Source organism: Puntigrus tetrazona, chromosome 18 (assembly GCF_018831695.1).
Source record: "Puntigrus tetrazona isolate hp1 chromosome 18, ASM1883169v1, whole genome shotgun sequence".
NCBI classification, from domain to species: domain Eukaryota; kingdom Metazoa; phylum Chordata; class Actinopteri; order Cypriniformes; family Cyprinidae; genus Puntigrus; species Puntigrus tetrazona.
The window spans coordinates 24,766,544-24,793,286 of record NC_056716.1 but is presented as its reverse complement, the minus strand read 5'-3'; the positions used below and the strand labels follow the sequence as shown (position 1 = coordinate 24,793,286).

Below are 26,743 nucleotides of genomic sequence, written 5' to 3'. Positions count from 1 at the left end.
TATTTTTATATCCATTTACAGTATTAAATGTATTGTAATTCAACAAGACAAATACCACCGCAGTCAGCCAGTGTTTTTGGATTAAGTATTAGACCTATGGGCGATATGCCCAAAACACGATGCCAAAACTCCCACTAATAAGGCATCTCTTTTCAAGATTTATTCGATCCTTTCTATAGACATAAATGAGCCTTAAGCTGGTGCCAGAAAGTTTTCCAACCCGTTTTGAACACTCAGCTTTTAGATATCCAAATTTAAAATACACAAACAAGATACTCTTATCAAACACTAACACTAAAGAAAACACTTTTAACTCTGATTCATGCATTTCTTTTTTACTTATTATTGGACTTGTTTGCCATAGATGCGTTTTTTGAGATATTACAATATAAGTGTTTGAGGCAGATCTGTGTATAAAGCAAATAGTTTATTGACAGTGATCTCAGATATATTACTTTCATTAAATGCGCACTGTCTTATTTTGAGCTTTAAAAAACAACAAATTCCCAGTATAAAGAAAGAAAAAAAAGGTAAATTAAAACAGGAACGAGCTGGTTTCTATTGCCTGTCATTGTCTGCATATTAAGCATGTCATTTGTAAATGGTTTCCACCCAGTCCATGGCTCGCAGTGCTCATGTTAAATGGAGTGATACTTGAAAGCAATACATATCCTGTGACTGCCTGCAGATATTTAGGCTATATCTCATCCATTGCTTCTAATTCATTTGCAGGAGAGGAAGCTGGATTTTAGTAAAAACAGCAGCTGCAAGGAATTTCAGCAGAGATCAAATGAGCATTGTAAGTCTTGTTAAGGGCTTACATCAACAAGACATCCATCACGCTGAATATATACACAGCCGCAAATATGAAGGGCCGAAAACAAAAGAACAAACTAAATCAATATTATCTCAGTGCAACAAACACAAGCTGATGTAGTTATCTTTTTACTTGTTCAATTTGGCTCTCTTCTTTCCTCCACCCCAGCCTCCGCTGCGTCGCACCGGTTTGTCCCGGAACGAAATGCGCTCATTTCGGGTCGGCGCTGAATTGACTCTTAGGGGTGACGACACTTCTGTTTCTGTGGAGACAAAAGGTCATTTTATAAAAAAATATACCCTCAATAATGCTAATGCACTTGACAAGACTTTGACTGACACAGAGTTTCCGACCAGTACAGTTCTTTCAAACACCTAGAACAAAGCAAGCTTTTTTTTTCCGTATAGCTGATGTGTTCCACGTGTAGAACCCACGGATGCGGTAAAATGAAACAGCAAGGAAAGCTCCATCGATTCGTGAGGCTGCTTTATCTTCCTGCATAATTCTAAAACAATATATTTTTTAGAATTAAAAAAAAAGTATCAGTTATTCAAAAATTCAAAAATGTAATAAATTTAACAAATGTGGTAATTGTTTAGCTAACACACATTTTTGTTTTTGCTGCATTTGTCTTCATTAGTTTCCTGCCTTTGTTGATTAAAGTGGAAAAAAGTAGACGTCTGCCCTCGACGGGTATTAATCGCACTTCAAACCCTGGACGTTTATATTCAAAGAGACACATGTTGTTGCCCGTGTTCTGTGGGCTGATATTTAATAAAACGGCCACACACTCACTTAACCGCTGTGACCAAACAAATTGTTTTCAGTCATTTTGCTCCCATTACCTTTGAAAGAGGGCAAAAAATGAGGCACCGGGAGATTTCCTCTACACATAATGAAAACGTTTATGGCTCCCTAAACTGCTCTTTATGGCTCGGCACCAGTAAGTAGAAGGTATCTTGTTGCATTAAACCTAAGTAGTATTTATAGAGTCCTTACTGTAATTGAACATCGTGCTAAGCATGTCAACTTTGCGCTCATGACCTAATGACTCACGATGATTTAATTCAAATGACAAGAGGCCTATGAAGAGCCGGGAAAAATAATTTTATGTTAGCCGATAAACAGACTAATTCACAGCGGGGATAAAACATCCTTTTCAAAACGTTTACGAGTAGCGATTTTTGAGGATTACAGAGGATTGGTTTTGCATGTATACTGTAAAGTGAATTATCTAAAAAAAATTATCTTTTCAGTTCTCTTTGATCCGTAGAATCAGCCTTCCCTCCAATAATTCACCTATAAATACCTCTACGTGAAAGGCCTGATTGAGTTCGTCATTCAGACAACCAGCCAGTCAGTCAGGCTGTCAGCATCCTCGTGGATTTCATTTTCAAATAATCATCAGAATCCAATTTAGCTTCATTAGGACAGACAGTGAAAAGCCTTCACAGTGCGACATGACTGTGTTAAACGCGCTGAGACCTGCTTGTGTCAGTCAGTGGGATCTTTGTCAGGGTGAGCGCTGTGTGTGACAGAGCTTGCACTTAATCAGCGAGCTGTCAGAGGTCTCTCGCTGTCCGTTTCCTGCTGAAAGAGAGATTATTCCCCCCCCCCGTCCCCTCATCGACCCCGGCATCTGTCTGCAAAGCTGACACACGCGCACATAGGTAATTATACACATAAAAATTTGCAAACATGCTTGTATTTACCAGAAGCATAAAAATGTGTTTGTTTATCATGTTCGTCATGCATTTACTTTTTAGTAAGGGGCAACGAAGTTACCTTTTTGAGCTCTAGTGGCTTTCACTGTGTGAAATCGGATTTGTGCGATGTTGTAATGGGTTATCAAGTGAGCCAGATGATGTGTACAGTTTCTATCGTGTGCTTCACGTCACACCCACTGCACTCCGTGTGCAGTATTTGATTTGGCACCTGACCCACATGATTTAACTTCACATCATTGTGTGAAGTCTGCAGTGTTTTAAAATTCTTCCTTAATTAATCCCATCCCTTAACATTTTCAGAAATTAGTATTGGGATAAATCATACGGAGATGATGCTCTGAGTAGAACCCGAAAGCTGACGCAGAAAAAGATCCAGTGGTGTGCTGTATATATATTCGTAACAGAACTGGAGAAGGGAGTTTGACTGCTTTCAAAAAACATGTTCTTTTGCTTGTTTGATACTATCAACAATGTGAGCACAGATGTTTCTAATGGGCATTTGCATACTAATTATATGGTCAAATGTTTGGAATAATTACGTCCCTTATACCCACCAAGGCTACGTTTTTTGTTAATCAAAAATACAGTAAAAACAGTATTGCTGTGAAATATTATTACTCTTGTTTTTTAATATATAAAAAAAAATTTAATGTGGTCCTGTGACAGCAAAGCTGAAATTTCAGCAGCCATTACTCCAGTGTCAAATGAGATCATTAAAAATAAATTCTAAAATATTTGACCTGTACTATATATTGTATTTTCATATCTACATGTATTATTTACTTTATGCTATTTTATTTTGATAGTATGCAATTAAGTAAAAGACTCACGTGTGTTTTCAGCTGAGTATCTTCGAGGCTGGGTGTGCTTTTTAAGAGGTGGAGAGACACTAGCGGAATCAGTCCAAAATCTTGCTCCTGAACCTCCACTGTCTCTCTCCCCTATGGCCTAAGAAAAAAACAGATACATTAAAGTATAGGCAATCCCTCACATGTACGAATTCACTCTCCCACAAACAATTATTTACAGTTTTCAAAGTATTTCATTTGAATGAGACACTTTAAATTTAAATTCACAAATTAATTACCACAGAATCACAAAGGACTTGTAAAAAAAAAGTGAACAGTGGCATGTTAGTGTGAAAAATACAATAAACGGTAAAAAAAATAATAGCTCTTACCACAAGCTGCACCCTCCCACCATTAAGAATATCCTGGCCAATATCAGGGAGGAATTGATCCTTAAAAAAGCCATTGAATAGATTACCTTTATGAACTTATCTTGCATCTGTGTATATTTTTCAGAAGAATACAGTTCAGAGTAGTGTGCCTCACCGCCCCGTGCCTGCAGAGTTTGTATCGGGATGAACTGCTTGTGTGTGGAGCCACTGGTACGTTCTCTCGTTGTGAGATAGTTTTTCCTCTGCTTTTGGTAATTTGTGAACTTCATTCACTGCTCCGTGAACTGCATTGCCATGGAAGCAAGAAGAAAAGCTTTCAAAATTACAAAAAATACAGAAACACTGGTTGTTTGTCAGACAAATCCTGACAAGCAATAGTTTTAAACTGTAACTAAGTAGCAGGAAAAAAAAACTGTACGCATGGTTTAATAGCAAATGCAAATCACAGTTGTTTCGGGAACTTCTGTGGTGTATATTTATGCCTACTGAGCAAAAAAGAAAGCTGAAACGAGTATGTAGGAAGCAGGGAGATTTATGGACGGTGTCAATATATGTCACCAAAAAGCCCTAATTCAAAATAAACATGTTCTTGGTGGAGACTAGCATGAATTGATAACAACTTCTGACGGCCAAGTGCTGGAACTAATGAGCCATTTATTCAAGTCATTTTCATGGTTTAGCCAAAAAATAAAGCGCAGACAAGGTTTATGGGTTACAGTTGTCATGGGTTAATTGAAAATCCACTAAAAATGTCAAGTGATTAACTCCTCCCTAAGGGCTGAACAGAAAAAAGGCAATCCGCATTTATTGCTGATGAAAAGTCCACAAGTGAAAGAACCATTCAGCATGTACAGGGCATTTACAGAAGATTTTAAAGCTTTTTCATACACTTTAAGAAATACAATAAACAAATAAAATTAAAAGATTTAATACAACTATTTGGACCTATAAAAATTTGGACACTTATTAACACACAAATGTATGAGTTATATTCCATTCTTTAACAAAATATCCAACCAAGAGGACCCCACAAACAAATAATTTCACTTAGCCATTTTTAAACACTTGGCCGTACGGTCATTTTTATTTGAACAGGGTGTTTGTGCTAATTTTCTTTAAATAAATGCAAAGAGGTTTTATGGACACTGGACCTCAAAACTTAAATAGCAGTGGTATATTTTAGCAATAGCCAAAAATACCTTGTATGGGTCAAAATGATAGATTTTTCTTTTATGCCAAACATCATTAGGATAATAAGTAAAGATAATGATTATGTAAATTTCCTACCGTAAAAATATCAAAATCTAATTTTTGATCAGACTTTTTTTTGATCAGAAAGGCGATTTTCTGAATATTATGATTCCAGTGTTGCATCTCAGCCAAATATTGTCCAATCCTAACAAATATTATTTATTCAGCTTTTATATTAACAGTTAATTTATAGCATATATAACACTTTATAAATTTTATATAATTATACATCGATAATGATAAAGCTAATACTTGAGTTAAAAAGTGTACATTAGAATAGGTTCATGGTAAAATAAGTAATATTATTTGCTGAAAGGTCGTGTGTGTACACACAGTGAACACACAGATTGAAAGAGTTAACCACAGATATTATATGATAGAAACACATGCAGCATCCAGTAGCTGTCAAAGCCGCTTCCCCCCATCTATCCCACCCTCAGGACATCAGGGGGCCCAGGAGTCACGGCTGTTAGAAGGGCTCTTAAGTACATTAGGCTGTGTGGTGCTGCTATGGCGGTGACAGGAGTTAGAGAATCAGCTCTTTCACGAGTCTCAGGATGACAGAACCCAACTGCTGGGGGTGAGTGGTGATCTCCTTAAGGACACTGTGCAGGTATTTCCAGAAATCCTGCTCTTCCTTTATACCAGTACTGTCAATACAGTCAAAGACTCAAGGTCAATCCCGACAAAACCAAGACACATTTCAAAGAAGAATTTAAAATATAATAGACTAATAGATCATATTTTGATGTTTATATATATCTCATCTCATGTTATGTCTATCAAAAATGCTTCAACAGATTTCCCAACTATTTTTGGTTCTGACTTACTTAACTGGAATTTGGTCTCCAAAATGGCTAAATTGTTTCATTGCGATGAAGTCACTGCATGAACACACGCATAGGCTATGCACACGACACACTGCGCATGTGTGGGATTCTTGAGTGTGTGTGTGTGTGTTTGTGTGACTATGAGACATACCCATGGGGCTTTGATTGTTTGGGAGTTCTCCGAGCAGACTCAAAGAGGGAGGTCAGGTCTTTTATCGTGAGGTTCTGTCTCCCACTTTCCTTTACCCTGGGTCAAACCTTCACCTCCAGAGAGCAGACCACAGGCGGTCAACCAGCGGTCAACACACACACATACACAAACACACGCCACGGAAAGGTTTGTATTTATGCATGAAGCTTGTCAATCACATCAATCTGAAGCAATCAAAAAAAATGCCCCGAAACGGACAAAATCTGATAAATCTTTGGGAAATGTTAAATCTTAACATGAGATTTTGAGAAATTACAAATCCTTAGTTGCACTGGTGCAGATGCTGCAGAAGTTGATGTTTTAAAAATCATCTCTGATTTCAATTCCTTTTATAAATCATAAATCTAATGTGCACAAATACACACACACACAAGCAGAATGGAAAATGTAATGTAAGATGTAAGATTTTAACTAATAAATCCTTGCAATTGACACTAAAAAGCAAACATTTTTTTTTTTTTTTTTTTTTTATACTTAAGAACTATTTCAGAATAATGAACTATTATTAACTATTAAGAATAATTAAATATTTGTATTTCTTTTACTAAAGTGCACAAAAACACAAAAAATAGAATAATTAGTAATTTGATGAGTTGATAAATATTAATGTAAGAGAATAAGTAAAATAAATGTAATTATTTTTAATTTATTTTAATAAAACAAAAAACACCAATAATAATCATTTTAAAGGTGGATGGCTATATATATGACTTAAGTAAGACATTGTATTTCAGTTAATCTCTTTCAACTGATCTAAAGTATTATTTTCCACAAAATCTGACTCTCTTCTGTGATTTCCTCGCAAAGGAATCCACCCAAACCAAAAGCATCATCTACTTGAGAAGTGATACAGTGCCAAGCCCAGCAGATACAGGAGACTGGAAATACATGACACATGGTGCAAATCAAACACAGTAGAGCAGCAAAAACCTGCAGGTTAATGCAAAGCAACTTTGCTGCATTTCACACAAAAAAAGTGAAATGATTGCATTTCTTACGATTAAAGATGCTAAAACCAACATAAACAGGGCATCATTAAACTTTGTGTCCTAGCTTTGGGGTTGGGTAAGGCTACCTGCTCTTCCCCTCTGCTGACCTGCGGAAGGCACCAGCAATACAACCCCAACCCCATCAGGGACGGCCCCAGGCCTCAGGCTACAGGCTGGCCGCCGCTCCCCTGCTCTCCCCCAGCAGGGGCTTACATTTCAGGCGAACGCTCCAAGCCCCCTTCTGGAGGTGATTAGCCCCCTGAAGCCGTGACAGATTCTTTCCGAGATATCCGCCTCACTCGTGTTTATTTTATCCGAGCTCTCTTTTGTGGATGTGCTGGACATGAAGTAACCCACTTGAAAATGGGTATCAGCTTACATACGCCACGGGACTGGCGGAGGAGTAGGAACAACAACAAAAAAAGTAAAGAAAGAAAGCAACCGTTCGCATGTAAAGAGGATATCTTTCCATTTATTTGCCCTGCTCTTTAACGTGACCCTTCATCAATGCCTTATCTCTTATGTTCGACCCCCCTCGGTAGCATTGCGCTAAAAGCCCACCCCCCTCGGGTGGCACAAGGGCTGCAGACGGCGCTCTCTCTCTCTTTCTCTCAGTCTGGAACCCCTAAGTGCCCTACCTCCTCTGTACTTAACTCAATTTCACACTTCAGGTCCGCTACAAAGTCTCCTGAAATACAATCATCTTGTTTATTCTCCACCATCCCAAACAACCTAATAGCTAGCTATTTACGATCCCGTCATGTGCATTCAATTTGATCGGGCGATGTGTATGTTTTCGTGTATTACACGCAAGGTAGATCCAAGCGTGTCCCAAATGACTGGATGGATCCAGCCCATGGGGAATAATGAAAATGGATCAGTTCTCTCGGAATTCAGGAAATTATGCAAACTCCATCAATTGTTGACTTGTTTATTACATAAAAAAACCTATAATGAATCAAATAATTTATATAGAGAATCGATTTATACAGAATTTCCTATAATGAATCAAATAATTTATATAGAGAATCGATTTATACAGAGAATAAATGTATTCATATGGTCAATCATTTAATTAATACTGTGTATTAGTGAACTAATTCAAATAGTGAATCATTTTTTACATATAGTGGAAAATAGACCATATGGTGAATAAACTGATTCATATAGTGCTAAAAAAAGATTCATATTTCTAAAGTGAATCAACTGAGTCAAACAATGATTCAACTGATTCATATAGTAAATGGTTCATTAATATAAATATTAGTTATGTCCCAACATTCCAAGCCTAATTTTTCTGGTTGAATAAGTGGATAATCTGGGTATACACTAATCATGTAATGTGACTCATTTGAATAGTACATTAATTGATTCAAGATATCAAACGATTCACATTCAGAAACAATATATTCATCAATAGATTTGTATAGCGATTCAACTTACTCATATAGTAATTAGTTTAATTCATATAAATCATAAATTGCATATGCATAACTTCAGCTATACCTTTTAAGTTGTCCTTGAAAGTTGGACATGTTATCCTTTGAGTTTCTTTGGAAACATACTGGTTACTGTGGCTTCTGAACAGGGCCAGACGTGGATTTGGGTCTAGAACACATAACACAGACAGGAACACAGCCACAAATGAGCTCATACGAACGCAAGATTCATTGAGCAGACAAGCGCAAACTAAAAACTGACAGAAACCTAAGCTTCATTTTCCATTACGAGACCAAAGCGCCCATGGAGTGGCTCTGAGAGCTTGACACAGGCCCTCATTTCATGGGGCCATGATTGGATTTGTGGCATTAGAGTCACGCACTCCTGACCTTGATCAAAGCCAGCTTCAGGCCAACCCTGGAGGATCCAGACCAGGGCCAGCACTACCGTGTCTGGGATTCTTCTCAAACTCACGGCCCATTGAACTTACGAGCACTGATGTTTTCCTAGCTCCTAGTTATGAAGCTAGTTCTGGGCCCTTGGAGCTCAAAGCACGATGGAATATATGTAGGAATGTTTGCAGACGGGGCAATCGAACATGACAAGGCATGGAGCTGGGTGGAGCTGGTTGATGTTATGGCAGATTAAGCTTCTCATGGAATCACAAACTCCATGCTAGTGTGGCATGACTGTTTACCAAAGACGTAGAGAGGGAAAAATTATAAAAAAGGCTTTGAAGGCTGGCATAAAGTTTTAAGGAAATGTGCATTGTGTCATTAAATGGATAGTTCACTCAATAAAAAAACAATTACACTACGAAGAACAGTATAGACTGATTGATTGAAAGCAGCTTTTAAGGCTTTTAACTTGACTAAATATTATGTTAGTATTATTCACTGTAGTTTTACTGGCTGGAATTTACACCGTCTTTCAGATGCTAATAAAGTATATTGTACCACAGAGAGTGGTTCTTAACCTTTTGGACTCCAAGACCTCCACTGTTCACAACAAAGTTAAAATGCCTTTTCCAATTGTTTGTAATTTTTTGGATAACAGCTACTTTGGGGGTGGATTAAAACAAATAAAATTCAGTGCTTGTATTTTTTTTTATTTTATTTTTTTTAACTATTTAAGTCACCTTGAGGCCCCCTAAGAAGTTTCCCCTGATTGAGATGCACTGAACTAACATCCAATATAGGATCTGTTTAATTAAAAGTTGAATGTTTTAAATACAACTCATAAGAAGGATAAACTGATATATAAACATGCTTACCAAATAACCTGTTCTGCTTCTGTTTCTTGCCTTTCATTTTGTTGGATCTCTTCAGCATGAGAAGAGCAGTAGACTCATTAGTGATCCCCCTGAAACAGAAGTTGACAGGTGTATCATTTGGTCCATGAACGTTTTTTTTATGTGGAATATAAAATTATTTTCTAAAAAATTTGATTTGAAGTAGCACACAAACATACCATTCTTTAAGAATTTTTTCTGATTCTTCAGGCAGGGTTCTGGTTTTGGGGCTTGATCTGGAAATTTGTTTATAAAGCTAAGAAATTTGCAAGAAAAATATGACGACGTGCATATAAGTAACGATCAGCAGAAGACATGAAGCCAGTGATTACCTGCTACTATGGTGAGGCGTCAAGCTTTGCTCCGAACAGGCTTCATTATCTGACCAGGCATGTTTCGGCTGCAGTGGAAAAACACATAGAGTCTTTGGAGACCCTTGAATCGGAAGAGGGAGTGGAGGCTAAGAAACACAAAAACAGTCAAAGAAAAAATAGCATCAGTTTTCAAACAAAAAGTCTTGCCTTTTTTTGTTTTTAACGGTAGATAATATTCATGCTGCTAGATTGTAGAACATAGAAGTGTATTCAACAATGTCTACATTTCCACAGCAGCAGCTGCATCACATCACAGTGCCGCTACCGTGATAGAAAGGGCCAGCTCTCTCTAAAGAAAAGAAACCGCAGGAGAAAAAGCACCGTGCTGAAAAATTACATCTGCTGACGAGAAGGAAGTTTGAGGCGGCCTAGAAAGTAATTGTGTTTTTGGAGGCAATAAATTCGGCACTTAATCACCCAGAGAGACTCTGATTGTGCCGGCCCACAGACAGAAGGAGGGTCCGTAGGGCTGTTACCTTTGGCAACGGCAGCTGTTCCGAAAATGGCATCATCCTGGCCGGTAAGGCTTTGGAATCCAGGCTTATCCAGTCTTTCTCCAGCACTTTCTATTCACAAACAGGACACAAACAAAATCCGAAATCTGAACATGGACTGCACCATTCCAGAATGCCATGGGATTTCTACAGCTGATGAAGTGCATCTTGATGCTTTCATTATTCCTTCAAAGCAAGTAGCAGATCCCATTAAGCTAAAAGCACTGAACTGGTTTCCTGTGTGTGACAAACACTTGAGAACATATCCACTTCAAAACAGATTTTTTTCCCCCCAAAGTCATGACAGGAAGAAACAGGAGAGCCAACACATGAAAAACTCCATGATTTTTAGATGTAGACCAATAATACAGATCAATTTAACATGACATCGTAATACACTATAATGAATCGCCTAATAAGCTACACAGATGAGCTCACTTAGCGTAATGCATAGGTTAAGCCAATGTTAAGTTGAGTAAACGTGATGCAAACGGGCAGAAAATAGCAGGTGACATAAGAAAAAGAAACAACGTTTTCCTTCCCCGCTTTCCCGCTCATTGACTGCTCTTTTTCAATACCTAATCACTGCTGACAGCCGACCGCCTCACGGTTCTGAGCGCTAGTTTAAGGACTGTCAGCACAACGGCCCAAGCTATCTGTCTACAGACTTCACCGTGATGGCAGGAGCACCAAGCATCTGCTCATACCTCATCAAAAATGAATTCGTCCATGTCCACCTCTTCTAAGTCCTCATCGCTTTCTGTGATCTGAGCAGCAGCTAGAGCACGGGCCAGTTTTTTCCGCAGAACGCAGCCCCTCCATACAGCCTGCAGGGGCAACACACACAGCCATGAATCACATGCAAGCATAAATATTGTGTGTTATCCCATTAGGAAGATAAAACATGTTAACCTCTGTTTAATTGCCCCGCGGTCTGCAGTTTGAACTTTCTGTGACTTTGGCTTTGTAAGACAAATGTAACACCGGGATGCCTCTAAATCTGCGTATTCCCCGCGGGAAAAAAAAAAGACTTAACGGATCAGAACCCTAGCGCTCCCACTCCAGCGACACGTTGGAATCTGATTAATCATTTTTTTCTTTCGGTTCGAGTCCTTGGAGACTCATTAAACACAAAGAGAGAGAGAAAATATCCCTTAGAAGTTACATGTGAAAGAAATAGCCTGTTTTCAAAAGCACTACCTACCAATTCAAAACAACCCCTTGGCAGTAATAGGTGTAATGAAGATGATTTAATTTTATTCAAGTTATTTATTGCATTCATAAAAGGAGGCATGGAAAACACCTTTTCGGAGATATATCAAACAATCCTTGATCAAAACCAAAGTGAACAGGAATTTTTTGTGGAAGGAGCTAAAAAATGAGTCTCACCTGAATAACAACAGCAGCACGTTCCATCTCAGGCCCGCCAATGCAGGTATCTTCCAACTTACAAAGATGTGATTTTGTGTTAGTTTTTTCAATTAAGCTTGGGAGGCCCTCACGTCTCTGCAATACGCATCTCCTTCGCCAGCATCGCTGGATCGCCACAGCTGCAGCTCTGAGTGATAGCAGAGAAGACAATTTTATCTGATGACTCACCAAGGTCATAAGAGACTAAATGAATGTCACTGAACTCAAGCCTCGGATGATTCATCTGCGTTAAAACATCTGGAGAGAGACCCAGCAGGAGTGTAATGTCATCTGAATGATTTAGAGATGAGCTTTATTTTGATTACCTTTAGCTAAAAATAAATGTACCTTCAAATCATGGGAGATGTTTACTACAAATCAATCAATCGATTAATCAGATTAATTTATATAGCGCTTTTAACAATACATATTGTGTCAAAGCACTGGACAGTATTCATTTGAAGAATAGAGTGTCAGTAATCTATAATGACAAGATTAAGCACTCAATTTTTATTGAATGCAGAGACGTTGTTGTCTAGATCAGCTCAGTTTAAATAGGAAGCCAGAGGTGACAAAATGGAGAAAAAAAACCTTGGGAGAAACCAGGCTCAGTTTGGGGGCCAGATGAAACCATCGCTTAATTTTCAGTTCAATTTAAAAAAAGAAATGAATTGTAAAAGTAAGAAAATATTGTGTGTGAGAGTCATACATTATAAGGTTCAGTGCCTGAACAGGTTCCTTCTCACTTTGTGTCTGCACGCAGTCAGCAGATTGTAGCTCAAACTGTTTCTGACAATCTGCTGAATCCCGGAGATGCATCTCTGTATTTTGTCCGTGTGATAAAGATGCTTCAAAATAACTGCATGAACTACTGTTAGCAGCTGCCACCAGTGTTGAATCCTCTGTGACACAGCTGTCGCCATATTCATGGGCATAACGCTGGTCCACCGCCAATCTGAACAGGTCTGCTTGGTGGCCAATGGCAAGAAGCTGGGCGTCATGTTGCGAAGGTGCAGAACTGTATAAAAAATGCAGGAAAATAGTAGAAATGATCAAATATTAGGAGAATATATTCAATTTCAATATTCAATATTGGGAGAATATATTGAATTTTTTCTTGCATTCCACTTTACTGCTTGTAAACTTTCTATAAAAAAACACATATTTAAAGCTTGCATTTTCTTTTTCATTCCAATGACCTGCATCTCACATTTTTTAAAATGCAAAATTGCATGATGTATGAATGGTTCATTAGTTTTGGGACCACTTGGCAATTTTTTGATATTTTTTTATTGGTAAATGTTAAAATTAGCATTAAAGTTAAATTAATTATTTTTAATTGTTAGATCATGTTTACTCTATTGCAATTAACTAATGTTAACAAATGGATCCTTATTGTAAAGTCTTATTGATGAGGATTTAAACTAGCCTAAACTTTACCTCAAAACATTTCTTGTGAGCTGTAAAACCGGCTCATAATGAAGTTTTTCAGGAAGTCTCTACAAAGGTGTCTCAATCCCACTCTTATTATTCTATTAGCCGTGGCTGGTCCGGCCCCTCCTGCCCCTGACCCTTGAGCCCGTCTTTGCTGTCAACATCAGAAACCAGCTCTACCCTGCTATTCCCTGCTATTCTAATCCTCTGACACGGTTAAAGGGGCATCCGCATCCGCATCCCTCCAACATACACTTTGTCCAGAATAGAGTCGTAAAAAGTGCCTTGCAAGAATCCAGTGCAATGCACATTTGTACTGGGAAACAAAACTACTGTCGAAACATGTTGAAATTCAGCGCAAGGACAAAGATGTATAACAAAATGGCTAATTTGATTACCTCATTAAAACAAATTAATGTCAAACTGCATATATAGTCAGCAATGAACATTCCGAAAGCCAAACATTATTACAAGCTGTAAAAATCAAGCCAAGGCAAATAAATGCAATCTTAGACCTTACACAGTTCCCCTACATACTGACATCTGAAATTACCTCAGAGAAAAACCGGGAAAGAGTTTCTTTTTTTGAAGAACTTACGCAGCTTTTTTGCAGTAACACAACATATTTATGATCCAGTGGCATAAATTCTATTTTACTGCCGTGGTTTGATGGCATTAAACCAAAACTCTCAGTTCGGTCTGTCACTCTAATCAACACAGGCATTGGTTTACCATTGTATCGCGGTCAGACGGCAGAGTCTTCACCTTGCCAAAGCTGGGGACTGACACTGGGTCAGGTCAGATGTTAAACGACTGCAGCGGTCCCCACGGGTGTGCAAAAGACCCTTTGTGCAGAACGCGCGGCGGCAGGGTTAGGAGGGGTATCTCTAAAGTCCTCCAAGCCATAAGAGACCTCAGTTTGAACCACAGGACACACAGACTTCTGCCAATCATGTTTCATGAAACATAGTGAGTGTTCTGCTTTACTTGCTGGTGGTCTGCAGCAGTGTCTGAGGGGGCTTTTGTATTTAAAAGCAGTGAATATATAATATTTGTGTGATATTCAGCATGAATAGGCTCAAAGAACTAATTGTAAGTTTCCACATACCACATATGAATTGCAATTATTTATTTATTAAACATTTATAATTTTGTAGGCATGGATTTTTTCTGATTCTCTACAAAAACCCTCTGTATAATTTATGATTTGCTTTCATATACGTAATATTAAAATACGATTAATATTACATGCTTTTTGCATAATATACTACAGGATTTACATTTTCACCAATCGGAGCATTATTTATATTTTTGAGAAAAATTTTAACCGCTTGTCTACCTAATCTCCATCTTTTGCTGCTGGAGAAGTGAATCTCGTTGCTCTTGCTGTGCTTGACAGAGGGCCTGGAAACTCCACCGCTGTTCTGGACATCTACGAGACACTGCGGCAGCGGCAGTCTGCTCATTATTCAACTTAATCAAGCCAGGCACTGTCTCCAAAAGCAAGAACCTGAGGAAAAACAGGCATTTAAGAGATTAATCTGATGAAAATGTAAGGTGAAACGACCACACAATGTGCTCAAAGCTCTTTGAAATGATTGCTTTAATTGTTAGTGAATGTTTATTTTATAATGTATAACAAAGCTATTACAATGTTTTAAGCCAAAGGTTTATAATTGCAATTTTTTTAAATGTAACTTTTAGTTTATGTATAAAAAGAATGTAAAATAAAAATATAGACTTTTTCAATAATTATGCTTTAAATAGCTTATTTTGCAAAACAATTAGCAGTTCAGAGCAATATGTAAGGTTACCGCATTGACTGTCCACTGCAATCATATAAAAGTAACGGGTAAACTTTATTTCCAGCCCCTCCCTTTCTCTGTCTCCATGGGCTTTCTATTGGAGAATATTTACACTGAGCAGATGAAATCACTTAGGAAACGGGGATAAAACGTTTAATGAGTTTGACATTCTGGACCCAGGAGAATCAACAGAGCGCCTGTGCATCGACTAAGAGGTTTAGTCAGAGTCTGCCGTTCTCAATGATGACACTCGGCTCGGATTAGAAGTGAAAAAGGGTTTGCTGGCCTCCTTTCAGAGATGTGACAGCCACTCAAGTGAGCTGTTGTTGTTTTTTTGATCTGTGTTTTAATTTGCAAAAGTGCATGAGAAAACACAGGTGTAGCCTAGTCTTTGCTGAACCCTGCTGAGAGAAGTAAAATTGAAGAACTTGATTAATCAGTAATATATTCAGTAACAATTAAAATTACTTATTACAGTCACTAATTTAAATTAATTATTTTTGATCATATTATTATTTTTAAATGCATTTTAGCTTATCTCTTTGCTTTTATTTCTTATCTATTTGTTTTTGGGCGTCATCATAAATACTTTTATTGATATAAATTACTAAAGAAAAGTATAGAACTTTTTAACAATTTTTTATTTGTTATTGTTTATTTTTTTATTTGTTACTGTAAATAATTTACGTATTTAAGTATTTATTGTTTTTCAAAACAATTTTTTTCAGTTGTGTTATATTAATATTAAGTTACTTGTATAACATACATTTGAAAAAAAATTAAATGCTGGCAAATTATATTTCTGTTCTATTTTATTACCATAAAGGGGTCATCTCTAAAACCCAAAAACTGATTTACATTTATAAAGCAGGCATGGTCATGTGATACACATTTTGGCCATGTCGTGTCCGGCCGCCAGGCTCCTATTGCTACCCAAAACCGACTCTATTCATTACTCATGAAAACTTCCCTGTAAACAAAGAAACTTACAGAAGTTTGATTAATCTAGCTAAAGTCTACTCTCCCAGACTCTGAACGCTCGTGTGCTGTGTACTTCTTTGAAATATCCTTCGGTTCTTTAATTTAGGCTATGTTATCACTGGACGGGGATGAAAGGGCCAGCGGAGAGCGAGAAAAACACTGGGTCTAATTCCGTTGTTGGCATTGAGGGTTAGACAAAGTTCAGCGGAATACTGAGCCTGACTCGAGTGAACTTCCTATCCGTCATTACAGAATAAAACAGATGTAAAGACACAGTAGATATATTTCACCTCAAGACTTCTTTTTGGAAGCCACATTCCACAAAATGTGGAAAATAAAGTTTAAAAAATAACTATTAAAATCAACAGCTTAAAACAAATATCACACCACGTTCAATTTTATAAGAAGTCAATTTAGTAAGACTCTGCCGTCAGGAAAATAAATGTGTTGCCAACATTAAACTTTTTAGGCCTTCTGAACTATAAACTCATGACAGTCCATAAATCTCTTTGGTATGTATGATGTTATTTTTTTCCATTTTGCCTGAATGAACTGGATTGCTTCTTGAGAAATTAATTCCAACGTGGTTTTGTATTTTCCTGATCTTCTCTCGCACATTTTTTCTAACACATGTCATTTGCAAATTAAAAACTCTCAGCTAACTGCTGGCACTTTAAGAGCACATTTGCTTAAAAAATATTCCCCCATTGAGCAAATATTTTTAGAATTACGAGCACTTAAATCCACGTGCGTGCAGATGTCACTGGGTAATCCAATAGCGGACACAGATACAATGGCTGGTGCAGTGATATGGGCCGGAAGCTCAGCGGTAAAGAGGAATGTTTATTCTACTTTAAACGCCTGGTGCACTTCCAGCCAATGTCCCCATTCACATTAGTTTCACATTCTCGGACAATTATGAAATGCTTAGTAACTTTTGCTGGAATGCACACATGACAGCTTCTGCCCAATTCAAGATAAATCTCTCTATTATAAAAGCAGGAACCACATTTACTTTATATACTAATATTCATTGTTAACAACAAAAATACTCAACAGTTTTGCTTAGTTTCAGTGAGAAACTGAAAAATGAACGTAACTCTCAATGTAAAAGGACTTAAACTGGGTCCTTGGTTCACAACTACCTCCAGTTGCTTTCCTGCTGTAGTGGGTTACCAGTCAGGTTAAGCTCTTGAAGACTGCTGCATTCCTGAAGATTCAGACAAGTGTTCTGCAAATCTAAAAGGGAGTCAGAAAAGAGATACGCAATTTACTCTGCAAATGATTACTATTCTAATGCTTTGGATGACAGCCAAATGTTAGCCATTCTAGTCTTAAAGACACTCAAATACTTTGATTAAATGTTTTGGTAACACTTCAGAGGGAAAACAATTGTGACCATGTCATAAGGGTAAATAAATTAATAAATAAGTCAACTTTCCAGTGATGTTAGGATAGAACAATATCTGGAATCTTCAATCTAAGGGTGCATATAAATGTAAAAGTCTATAAAAGTCTTTAGCTATGCATATTACTAATAAATAATTAGGTTTTGATATCTTTAGGGTATTTTTATTATTTATGGTAGAAAATGCACAAATTATCTTAATGAAATGTGATTTTTACTTAATTTCCTAATGACTTTTGGCATAAAAGAAAAAATCATTATTTTGAATAATAAGTACTAATAAATGGTCAGTATACTAGTAATATGCATGATAATAAGTAGCTTCTAAATGATACTTAAAGCAACAGTTGACAAAAAAATGAAAATTATGACGTTATGTACTTGTGTCCATACGGGGTAGATCCATATTCAAGAATAAAAACCAATGAGCCAAAAACAGAAAAAGCATAGTCAAGCTGGCCCGACCCAATTTCATAACCTCACCTGACAGACAGTTGTGACTGGAATCCAGCATCCTCAGAGACACCAGGTCCAAGAGTGGAATTAAATGAGTTACACTAAGGAGAAAATGAACCCCCATTTTAAACAATAAAACATCTTAGCGCTGTACACTTGTAATTTTTTCTATTATATTTTACATAACATGTACTGCATTTAAGCAACTTAAATACTTTACCCTTAAGTAGAATTTAACTGTAAGACAGTGTTCAGAAAACAAACTGGAAGAGACTCAAAACACTGTGAGCTGCTAGCCTAGGCAACACCTGCAATATGATGCCCTGGGTAGGCAGTTAGATATTCTGCACTGAGGCCTACCTGTTATGGGCCACGGAAAGGTTTTGGAGCAAAGGCAGCCAATAGGATTCCAGATCATCAAGAGAAGATAGAAGATTGTCATCCAAGTACAGGTCCCTCAGAAGAACATGGTTCTGCAGGACAGGCAGCTATGCCACAGGCCCGGAAATAAAAATAACAACAATTCCCTTGACCAGCTTGTCACATAAAAAAATAATTTTTTCTGTTCTAACAAAGAATGTCCCACAAGCTGAAATGGGTGGACACTCATACCTCATCAAGAACATGACTAATATCCAAAACGTTAAGCACAACAGATAGCTATAATTCAATTAAAGTGATGGCAGCCCGAGATGGATGAGCATTTCTTTATACGGGTATCATGTAATGAACACTGTCAAGTTACGCATTTCCTGGACACTGGGATGAAAATATACTCCTAAATAAATAAAAAAAAGTGGCGAAAAGTCTATGATTTCAGTCGGGCTAATTAGAATAAGAACATAAACAGTTCTCAAATGCAGACAGAACATCAAAGTAATGGAATATTTTGATTATTCAGTATGATCTTGAGATTACTGCTGAAGACATAAGTCATGATCTCATCTTTCAACTTGTTTGTTTCTTTGGTTGTGTGAGATTTACCTCAGTCAGACTGTTTCCTCTGAGGTTCAGTGTGTTAAGCAGAGCACAATTCTCCAAACCCTCAACGTGGCTTAGGTGGTTGTAGGAACAGTCCAGATGGAGAAGGGTATAAATTTCGCTCAATCCTCTCGTGCTGAGCAGCTGGTTATGGTCCACTGATAATCGCAAAAGCATTTTCAGGGGTCCTAAACCACCTAAGTAAGCAAAGATATATCATTTAGTCCATGCTGGTGTAGAAGGAGTGTATGAGGATAACACTAGGCCATGGTGACAATATCTAATACCAGCCAAAGGATAATCTAATATAAAAAGGCAGCACTGGCAGGACATTATCTAACACTGACAGCAAATACCTTTAAACTGCATTTATCCTTTTCTTTATGATACATTTATTCATATTTATTCAATATGAGGCCATTTTCTTAGAAATGAGACACATCAAGACATTTAAAGAGCAGAGCAAGGGCAAAGGGCCATTTGAAGACACCAAACTGGAACAATGGTGCCCTCTCCTGGATAACAACATTGAGCGTTCAATACTAATTCTGTGCCACACCAGATACCTTCAACTGAACAACAATCAGCGGCTCTTTCTTGAGTGCTTTCGATGCAAAATACATAGAACACAAGAGTTAATAAACACAAAAGATACTCACTTATGCGAGAGATGTTGTTGTGTGAGAGCTGAAGAGTTTGCAGGTTTTCAGCTCCATCAAGACCATGGATGTTCATCAGTTGGTTCCTGCCCAGGAGGAGGACCTGAAGGTTGGCCAGACCTCCACAATCCACATAGGTAATTGAGTTCTCCTTAATGTAAAAAAAGCATTGGTGCATACACTACAGTTCAAATGTTTAGGGTAAGAATTAATACTTTTATTTAGCAATGATACATTCAAATGTATCAAAAGTGCAGTACAGCCTTTCATAATGTTAGAAATTATTTCTATTTTCAATAAATAGTGTTCTTTTATACATTCTATGTGTTAAATAATCAAAAACTGTTTTCAACATTTATATTAAAAAGAAATGTTTTCTGAAGGATCGTGTGACAATGAAGATTGGAATAATGGCTTCTGAAACTACAAATTTGCCTTCACTAAAATATTTTACATTTAAACTAATTTTCTGTGTTATTGATCAAATAAATGCAGCCTTGGAGAGTATAAGAGATCTCTTTAATGGTATTGTATAACATGCATGTATAAGCGATCACTTTGTTTGTTCATTCTTACTTGTACATCAATATATCTGATCTGAGCACACTGATTCAGTCCATCCAAAGAAGTGAGTCCGCAGCGTCTGAGGGTCAAAGTCTGCAGTTTGTTACACTCAGACAGTGTGGACAGGCTACATCCTGGTAGGTCTTCCAGGGTCACTGTCGTAACCTAATTTTTACAAGACAATTATAATAAAGCAAGCATGAACTCATCATAGACAAGAAAAGGAAGTTTCATTTCTACCTGTTTGAGAGAGCTCCAATGTCCTGTTTTGAGAATAGTGTCCACAGATAGAGGGGGTAAACTGGGAACTCTTCTTTTTCTTGGACCTCTTTTTTGGGACTGCTGTTGGTTTGAAGACCCCTTCCTTTTATTCTGCAATGAGAGTGCGGACCAGGGATTGCAATTCATCATCCAGGCCAGTCGCTTCTGCTCTGTGCTGTCAGGCAGACATATTGAAATTGATTCTTGGATTTTTGGTTTATGGTCCTCAAGCTCAAAAGTTGTAGTATAGTGATGCCCCCTGGTGTCCATCTCAGGTGCTACAGTAGCCAAATCAGATGCCTGCACAGTCAAGCCCGTATTTTCTTTAACACTTAGATGATCTGCAACAATCAAGGAACCCACTGGACTAATACCAACATCACTGGAGAGTCCTTGATGTACATTTATGTGTGACTCTGTAGTGGTTTTGAAAATTTTACTGCTTTTTCTTGACTGTGAGAGATTTTCCTGAGAGTCAAGCTCTCCACTGCTTTCAACTGTTTTTTCTTCTTCATAGTTCTTTATTCTGTCTTTATCACTCTTTGTTTGTGTCCTCATATCATCTAATCCTTCAGTGTCTTCTGTGTTTATGCTTTTAGTTTTGTCCTGTTTTTTCATCTTATTCTTGTCGTTTTCCATGTTCTTCTCATGCCCAATTCTTGCATTATTAGCTTCTATTTTTCTTACATTTAACTCATTTTCTTTGCTCTCCAATTCCCCTATTTCTTCCTCTCTTTTACCTTTATCCTTCACCTGACTACTCCTTTCCACTTTAACACTTTCATTTTCTTTATTCGTCTTGTCTACATCCTCTTCCTGTCTTCTGCAATCTTCTTTTACACTTGTGATGTTGTTTTGCTTTTCCTCCTGCATTTCTTTCCTTTTCTCATCTTCATCCGCTTTCCTCTTCTGCTGTTCAAGTCTTTGCTCCTTCTCCAGACGATGGCGCTCTTGTTTTTTAGCTTTTTCATAATCTGTTCTGCGTCTCTCCATCTCCTCTCTCTGAGCGCGCTCTTCTTGCTCAATCCTGTTTCTCTCCTGTTCTCTTTCCTTCTTCATCTTCTCCCATTCCCTCCTCTCCTCCTCAAGTCTCTTCTCCTCTTTTTTCTTTCTCTTAAGCTCTGTTTTGCTCCAGCGGCGCACTAATGTTCCTCTGAGAGCAGCTTGAATCTTTGTTGCTGCTGTGCAATGAAGTTTCCGGCTTCTCATACTCTCCTCCTCCTGAGCCTTCTCAAAAGCCAGTTTTTCCTCCTCCATCTGCTCCTCAAGTTTCCTTATTAATGTCTAAAATTTACCAAAAAAATTATAGAATGTTTTTTAACATAATAATTTCACTTATATTTGCATACACATTATTTCCACATAAATACATTGGGGAACAAATTTAATTAAAGCACATTCTCAACGACATTAGTCATATTTAAAGTCACCTGCTGTTTATCCAGCTCCAGCTGAAGATCTTCTGCGTCGTGAACTTTATTTTTCACTCCAACATTCTGTAATGAATTTAGATTTTTTTTTAAATCAATCATCTTTACTCCTCGTTTTAGTATTTTTAAAGTACTAAAGACAATCTTACTAGAGTGGCATCCTCTATCTTTTTCAACTCCTCCTCAAACTTCATCAGTGCTCTCCTCCTCCTTTCTTCTTCTTTTCTTTCTGAGTCCAAATGCAGCTCTCTTTCTATCTCCTGTGCTGCTAATTTCTGCTCCTCTTCCTTTCTTAGTCTTTTCTCTAATTCTCTCCACTCAAGACTAATCTGCAGTTCACTCTCAGTGTATACATCATCTGAAAACAAAGTAAAGGTATAATTCTGTGATCATAAAGAGGCTATATAGCAATCTATGCAAAACTATTGCATAACTAGTTTTTAGAATTTTGCATATTTGATGGTAGAACTTAAACTTAAAATACAGGCCCATCTAAACACATCATTGCAGAAAAAAATACCTTCCATGCCTGACATATTCGGAATCTCCCAGTCGGCATTCTGTGGCACAATGTCTTTTAGATGTCCAATATGTTCCACTAATTCAGAGATAACCTGACAAATAAATATGCATTTCATAATCATAAACTAACAAAATGGGATCTACACAAAACACCATCTGAGGAGCATGCTGCATGTCTGGAGATAAATAGGGGTAATTTACAGTCTTTAATTTAAGGGAGAATTTAAAGTCAAAATTTATATTGGCTTAACTGAGATGGACAAACTAAATTGAAGGATACAAATTGAAGTTAAAAAGGTTAAAATAATCAAAGGACAAAACAGACACTTCTCCTTTCCTCTGCTATGACTCAGATGGGGTAATAAGCCTATTTCCATTCATCCACAAACAAATAACCATGACTCACTTGCTCTTTCCACTTTATGGGGTCATCTATGAAATCTGAAGCCGGCTCATTTGTAGGATTGTCACTGTGGTTAAGGTGAGACGGGTTCTGGCTTGAGAACTCTACAAATAAACATAACAGGAAAAAAGATGCAATTCCTATAATAAACGTTTTAAGTCCTTTCAATTAAGACTTCCAATCAGTTCTATTTTAAAAATGCTTTCTTACCCTTTTCTTCAACATCTTCAAGAATTAATTGTTCGAAGGCATTTATTCGATTTCTTGAAGCTTCAACATATGTGAGTACAGAGGCAGGCAGCTCATCTTCCACATGCAGCTTTTGTGAAAGCAGAGGTGATGGTTATGCTGTACTGACATGCATTAAATAAACGTACATATTTTTGGTTGGACTACTTGAATTATCAGCTTATGTCATTATAATGTCATAAAAGTTGAATAGATTGTTCTTTTCACTTTTCACTTTTCACAATGTTTGTTTTTTCTTCACCAGTACACTCAAGAAATTCGGGAAAACCTTGTTTCTACTTACTGTACAAACAATGTTCTTTATAATAAAGCAGGCTGGAATACAGTGTCGAAAAGCACACTGAATTTAAGATAAATTACGTTAAGTTACTTGCGTTTAAGATGTTTAAGAAAGAAATAGCAGGTAAATAAAAAGCCACTTACATTCAAAACAGTGAAGTCGTCATCGTCTGACTCTGAATCATTTTCAGAAGGATGTAGGTTTAATTTCATCAGCTCCTCATTTATTGCCTCTTCGATGTCATCCATCATTCCGAGATCAAGTCAACCAACTCCCTGTGGAAAAGAAAGGTTTAGAGCGAAGCAATAGTAGAGGCGCAAAATGCATATTGAAGGAAACTATATCAATGTCAAAGCAACAGTATAAAAAATACTCCTGATGAAGTCTTTCTGTCTTTATTTGATGCACCTGCTTGTCTGTTTACCTCATGTTTGTACATTCGCGTCCGCCGCAGTTGCTATGGAAACAAAGTGTACAGAGAAGCGTGAGGGACAAACTTCACGAAGAACCCTTGTGATGTGCCAGATTAAATATTTGTACAGAACTAAAGAAAAGCCGTAACAAAATTACATAATACGCATTTTAACAAATATTTATAAAACATTAGTTTATTTTTACAGTTTGTTTGAGTCTGGGCGGTCATTTCCAGCACATTTTTTATATGGGTCGCCTCCTAGTGGCAACATAGTCAAATCATTCCCTATTGATGGTGTGAGGCATTAGTGCACACAAATTGAAACAAGACCAGTCATTAAACTGAAAAATAGTATTTTGTGGTTTACCAGTAGCAGGGACAAACTGATTTTAAAAGGAGATTAATCATTTAGTGCACTAGCTGAATCATTTCTCATCTCTCTACAACACCGCGTCATTTATTTCAGGACTAGAGTAATATTGATGTTATCTTATTGATATGGACTTCTGAGTCCACTTCTGCTGTGTCCATCTTCTCACTGCGATAAGTCGTTTTTACTTACATTATTCATTTGGCACGCAGTCTTTTATATTCAAAGCATCCGACTGCATATTCCCAGAACATGGGACTATTTTTTATCGTTGGTCCCTCTGAGTGCCTGCTGGAGTCTGCTTTTGAAGTCAAATCAACTGTCCGTGTTTCATCAGATCCCGAAGAAGCATTCACCAAGTTCAATTGCTCAAAAAGGCCCCATCAGCAAGCCTTGTCCGCTTCAATTAGCGGAGAGTGGCATCGACCCCTTTGTTAGTGGGCAAGGTGTCCGGAGCTTTTGTCTGAGAGCATGGAACCCAGACAGAGACTAGACAGGCAGTGGCTGCAGATTTACACTGCAGATTAGGGCAGTCAAAGCCTGCTCAGCTCTGAACAGAGCTCAAGTTTGGATAGTGTCCCTATGTTTACTGTAAAGGGTTTTCTGTTACTGGTCTGTTGCTCTTCAGGCTAATTGTTTCCATTCATTCTTTCAGAGTGGGTGAGAGGGAGAGAAAGAACTTGTTGAATAAAAGGCAGCTTAGGATCTGGGCTGCTATCGGTGGTCATGGATTCTTCCTTATGGGCAACTATTATAATCCACATAAAATTACCGGTGAAGAGTTAGAAATGGCATTACGAATCTCAACCCTTTAGTTTGTTACAGCAGAATCTTAATAAAAGAGTCAAGTCATTTTGTGCACATCTCAGTAAAATAACCAATAGCAGTGCTATATAATAAGTTTAATATAATAAATCGATTGTCAGCTAGTTATTCTAAACAGCAAATACATATTTTTAATACCTTTAAAATTTTGTGAACATTGTATATGTATATATATACATACATACAGTATTATTATTATTATTATTATTATTATTATTATTATTATTAATGGTAATATAATTTTCAAATAATTTTCCTAACCTTCTGATTATTCCATGACTAAATTGAACCTAATGGCACAGGCCAGTTGTCCTGAAAAAGAAGATTTTAGGACCACAGTGAAATTAATCCCTTCATTGTCAAGCATGTCCAAGAGCTTGTGAAGGCACCGCTGTCCAATACAATTACCACATTGATTCCATTATCTTGTGACATGGACAGTTTAGATACGACAAAAAGGTATTGGATAGACAGTGGTAAATAAGGGAGAAAAAAAAAGTTGGGAAAGGAGTATTATCCATTTTTTTTCATTAAAATAAAGGTAACTACAGCATGGGTTGGTTTCAGCAATGCTATACGAAATGTGTCAGACTACTTCAAATACCAATTCACTTAAAGATCTTTTTTCCAATTCAGATGAATGTTTAAAACTTTAGAGCTGACTCTTCGGAAATATTGTATTTTGATTGCTATTTTGTATGCCAACAAATTTACCATCTTTTATTGGGGAAAAAATAGAGCAAAACTTGTGACAGCAGCAAAGGATTGTGTTACCTAATTCATGGCGTAGTTAGCACATTAACTATTTAACAGTTTGGTAGAACAACCTGCCATCTGTGACTGACTGGTGTGTGTTTGTTATCATCACATGCTGGAAACATTCTGAAAATAATGCCCTGGACAAAAGCCATTGGGAAATGTATAATGCATGTATATGCATATATAATGCATGATTCCGATGCAGTGATATTTCAATATTCTAGATTTAGTTCTACTAGTCCATTGAGATGTCTGTATCAAAGTTAGCTTTACGTTTCATCTAATGATGTCATGGATTAAACCTTATCAACAATGGAAACTGCTCCTGAGGCTCATTGCAATGTGCTAAGTGCAATGCAACGTCACACTAAAGCTCAGGGAACATCTGACATTATAAGCAAGTCGAACTATATCGGCAAAGGACGATCACATGTCACAAACAGCCATTAGCCTACTCGGAACAAAGCCCTTTATTACTTGATTATTTACGTTTTCTAATTAGCATATATGTAGGCTATCAAAGTCACTTTCCAGGACTTTCACACTCACTGTTCCTCAATGGCAGGAGTAACAAAAAATCTTTAAAATGCCCCTATAAATTTTTGAAAGTTACCTTTCATGCAGAGTGTAATACAACTCTAAGTGAATGAAAACATTCTGCAGAGTTTTAAAAGAGAGAGAGAGAGAGAGAGAGAGAGAGAGAGAGAGAGAGAGAGAGAGAGAGAGAGAGAGAGAGAGAGAGAGAGAGAGAGAGAGAGAGATTTAATTGCATGTATGTCAACCTGTTGGGTTTAAATAAACACAATAAAAAGGGCCTTTCCGCAAGGAAAAACTATAAAGGCTGCTGTTTTTCTGACTTAATGCTTAAATCATAAAAGTCATTGCAATTTAACGTTATTTAATTTACAGTTTAGCCCAAATATCCCT

At 37.3% G+C, this 26,743-nt stretch overlaps 1 protein-coding gene across 1 annotated transcript; it reads right to left on the bottom strand.

Annotated features, from left to right (window-relative positions):
• Positions 1–187: 187 nt before the first annotated feature.
• lrriq1 (leucine-rich repeats and IQ motif containing 1) lies at positions 188–23,891 on the bottom strand. The gene is made up of 27 exons (XM_043263884.1): positions 23,872–23,891; positions 23,591–23,722; positions 23,129–23,237; positions 22,922–23,022; positions 22,514–22,607; positions 22,143–22,351; positions 21,994–22,059; positions 20,543–21,847; positions 20,315–20,467; positions 19,739–19,889; positions 19,083–19,276; positions 18,459–18,586; positions 18,126–18,199; positions 17,380–17,473; positions 14,788–14,958; positions 12,724–13,032; positions 11,994–12,162; positions 11,312–11,431; positions 10,587–10,676; positions 10,069–10,196; positions 9,916–9,972; positions 9,719–9,807; positions 8,512–8,613; positions 3,879–4,008; positions 3,725–3,785; positions 3,375–3,492; positions 188–1,079 (listed from the first exon to the last, which is right to left on the bottom strand). Exons 2-27 carry the CDS (start codon positions 23,696–23,698, stop codon positions 946–948), a joined length of 4,464 nt encoding a protein of 1,487 aa, XP_043119819.1. The 5' UTR covers positions 23,699–23,722; positions 23,872–23,891; the 3' UTR covers positions 188–945.
• Between the last annotated feature and the right edge of the window lie 2,852 nt (positions 23,892–26,743).

Coding starts and splice junctions, on each gene's coding strand:
- lrriq1 (XM_043263884.1), bottom strand. CDS start 23,698: ATGATGGATGACATCGAAGAGGCAATAAATGAGGAGCTGATGAAATTA. Junction 22,608..22,921: donor CCATAAAGTGGAAAGAGCAA/GTGAGTCATGGT, acceptor TTTATTTGTCAG/GTTATCTCTGAATTAGTGGA. Junction 13,033..14,787: donor CAGCAAAAGATGGAGATTAG/GTAGACAAGCGG, acceptor TTTTTTATACAG/TTCTGCACCTTCGCAACATG.